Source organism: Akebia trifoliata, unplaced genomic scaffold (genome assembly GCF_017979445.1).
Source record: "Akebia trifoliata isolate Shusen 1 unplaced genomic scaffold, ASM1797944v1 Contig00912, whole genome shotgun sequence".
NCBI lineage: Eukaryota > Viridiplantae > Streptophyta > Magnoliopsida > Ranunculales > Lardizabalaceae > Akebia > Akebia trifoliata.
The window spans coordinates 14,541-17,409 of NW_028237328.1; the positions used below are offsets into that span (position 1 = coordinate 14,541).

At 32.4% G+C, this 2,869-nt stretch overlaps 1 protein-coding gene across 2 annotated transcripts; it reads right to left on the reverse strand.

Annotated features, from left to right (window-relative positions):
- Positions 1-751: 751 nt before the first annotated feature.
- Positions 752-2,367, reverse strand: LOC147380867 (beta-amyrin synthase 1-like). 2 transcript variants are annotated; one of them, XM_086431139.1, is made up of 6 exons: positions 2,273-2,367; positions 1,978-2,034; positions 1,833-1,879; positions 1,372-1,750; positions 1,202-1,281; positions 752-879 (listed from the first exon to the last, which is right to left on the reverse strand). In XM_086431139.1, the coding sequence occupies exons 1-4, from the start codon at positions 2,321-2,323 to the stop codon at positions 1,588-1,590; spliced, it is 318 nt and encodes a 105-aa protein (XP_086287265.1). In that variant the 5' UTR covers positions 2,324-2,367; the 3' UTR covers positions 752-879; positions 1,202-1,281; positions 1,372-1,587. The 2 variants fall into 2 exon arrangements, with proteins under 2 accessions (XP_086287265.1, XP_086287264.1); XM_086431138.1 differs by having other exon boundaries at positions 779-1,281.
- Positions 2,368-2,869: the final 502 nt, after the last annotated feature.

Here is a 2,869-nt window from a genome sequence, read left to right on the forward strand (position 1 = left end):
AAAACTCCTCAAAACTTGAGTCATAAACCTCATAAAAGTAGTTGGAGCATTATATAATCCAAATGGCATAACAAGACACTTAAACAAACCATTTTTAATTTTAAAGGATGTTTTCCATTCATCCACTATGTGAAAAAAGCCCATATTTGACGGTCTCAACCCGTCAAATTTTAAGAAATTTGACGGACCATCCCATCAAATATGCCCGTCAAATATTTTCTTGTAGAATTTTTTTTTTTTTTTTGACGGCCCTGAACTATCAAATTCTTGGAGAATGAGCTTAAAAAAATAAAACAAAAATCCATAGAGTATGACCGTCAAATATGGAGGTTTAACAAACAATAAGACGGTCCTCTAATTCACCAATCACAATAAACAAATAGTAATAAAAAAAAAATCAGAAAAATAAAAAACAAAACAAAAATCATAAAACAAGCTCCAAATTAAACTAAACAATTCAAAATTCATATTATATATTAAAATTTCATTACTAAACAAGCTCTAATTAAAGTAATTGGGCACTTACAAAATACATTGCTTAGAAATAAAATACAATCAGAAACGAATGGTCGTGATGCCTTTGATCTCTCCTGGCACTTTTCATTCTATTGTGTCCGCTTATTTTCCTCAAGGTTTAGATTTCCCTTACAAAAGATAAGAATAGATTTTCCATTGAAAATGATAAAAAGAAAATTATGCATCAACCCAAAGCAATGAAAATTCGCAATATGCATGTGAATGATAAGCGATTCATCAATATGGACTGGCCGCAACTCCATCCCCATCCCCATCCTGATCATGGGTTGATCAATAATTCTTGCATTAATATCATCAGTAGTAGTCAACCAATTGTTTCCATGTGGTGGTGGTGGCAGTAGTCTTCTCTTGTAAATGAGGAACCCAAGCAAAGAGAGAGCACATGTGATGATCCCAAAAACAAACACCCATTTGATGATAATTGGAGAAAAGGTCATTAATACTGAAATGAAGAAAGTAATCCTCCAAACACTCTACCTATTTGTTAGAGGAATTTGGAAAGAAATCTTAATTGTGTTCTAACAACATCCCAATCAAAGAAGCAAAAAAAGGCAAGTGAAAGGGTTAAAGAGAGAAAATAGAAAGACAAAGGAATGTCACCATAATGTAGTCCATTTTGGAAGTAAATACCGAGAAGAGAAATAGAAGCTTGATAAGAACATACCATTATAATCTCTCCATATTTCTTCACATTAAACTGTGGCTCCTCTTCTTGAGCTACAGCTCCAGCTGCAACTCCAACTCCTGCATATGGAGAGTTATAAGCCTCTATGCATCTCGATGTCAATAGAACCATGTATTATTATGAATAAATATTTATTCGGTGTATGTTACCTTTTCTGGACATGAACGATAACTCTCTTCCCAACCACCAGACAATTGCTACATTGATAGCAAAAATTCAGTTGCTTTACGGACAATTGGGCTATTGTAGTAGTTTTCCAGCACCTGATAGCCCCCTTAACACAAACAATGTGCCATAGATAAAAACAAATTCCCCAGTTTCCATACCTGTACAAACATTAATTTCATGTAGACTTTTCTAATCATTCATAGGTTAGAAAAAGAAACATAAATAGCAGGCATTTGTTTCTCGTCGAGGTAACGTATGGCTTTTGCAATGAAATATTCAATTTCTTTCTTCCTATGTCCAGGATATAACTTCATGAAGCATACTGGAGCCTCAATTGCCGATGCAGTGCATTCAACATAACTGAGATACCACACATGTTATAGTATATCCACCAGTATGAAGAAAATTAATAACAGAAATAGAAAAGATTAAGAAATATAACTCATAATTGACGACAATTTCCTCGAAAAGTTCTGAAGGATTGAGCACCTGCAAACAGAATACAAAATTTCTATGTTATTAAAAATATTAATTAGACCACATTCGACTATCATTAGAGGGATTCCAATAACTTTTAGAATCATTACCTCCAGCCATTTATGTGCTCTTACTGACTCCCAAGCTGCAAAGCCACCATTTTTACTCTGGAACCATTTACAATAGAAAGCGTGTCCATATCAATGTAACTTAATCCAAATAAAAGTGAAGATGGTAAGAAATTCTTTTAGTGTTGATTTTAAATAATTTCACTTGTTATTTGTACAACTCTAAGAATTCACATATGAAACCTTGTTATTAGAAAGCCTTTAGTTAGTTGTCCAATAGATGTTTGTCTAGACTCTAGAGATGGGTATAACAAATTCCATGGAAGATAATCCTTACCTGTAAAGAAAGAATTACATTAACAGAGTTGTATAATCGCTCTAGCTCCATTTTTTCCCCAACGATTTCCTGTGGCACTTGTGAGAGTAAAAGGCACCCCCATCAAAGAAGAAGAATTTATCATATAAATTCAAAATATATATGTATTATATCACTACACTTTATCAAGTATGACACTTTGTACAAGGTATAAACAATGCGATAACATTTTAATCCATGTTCAAAGAGTGAAGAAAGAACAGAACTATAATTTTAAATTTAGTGACAGACATGTTTAATTGGATTTTTTCCCCATATTTATAGGGGATTGGACCACCTAAGATTAATTCTTCTTATCAGTGACAACCCATATGCTTGTAAAAATTTAATCAATTTTACATTAAAAGCATTAGTCCTAAATGAAAACTATAGTTAGTATTTACTTAAGTAAAAAAATTTATAGAAGAAATAGAGCATATTCCCAAACTAGTAAAAATGTATCATAAAAAATAAATCAATTTTACATTACAAAAGCATCAACCCCAAATGAAAATTGTAGATAGTTGATAAGGTCCCAATAATATCATTTTGGGATCGTAATTTCACCGAGATTACCCA

Bases quoted from the DNA above. Each gene is read 5' to 3' on its own strand.
- LOC147380867 (XM_086431139.1), bottom strand. From the start codon at position 2,323: ATGGAGCTAGAGCGATTATACAACTCTGTTAATGTAATTCTTTCTTTA. The intron at 1,880-1,977 runs GTAATGATTCTA...TTCTGTTTGCAG, and splicing joins GAGCACATAAATGGCTGGAG to GTGCTCAATCCTTCAGAACT. The intron at 1,751-1,832 runs GTTATATTTCTT...GTGGTATCTCAG, and splicing joins GAAATTGTCGTCAATTATGA to TTATGTTGAATGCACTGCAT.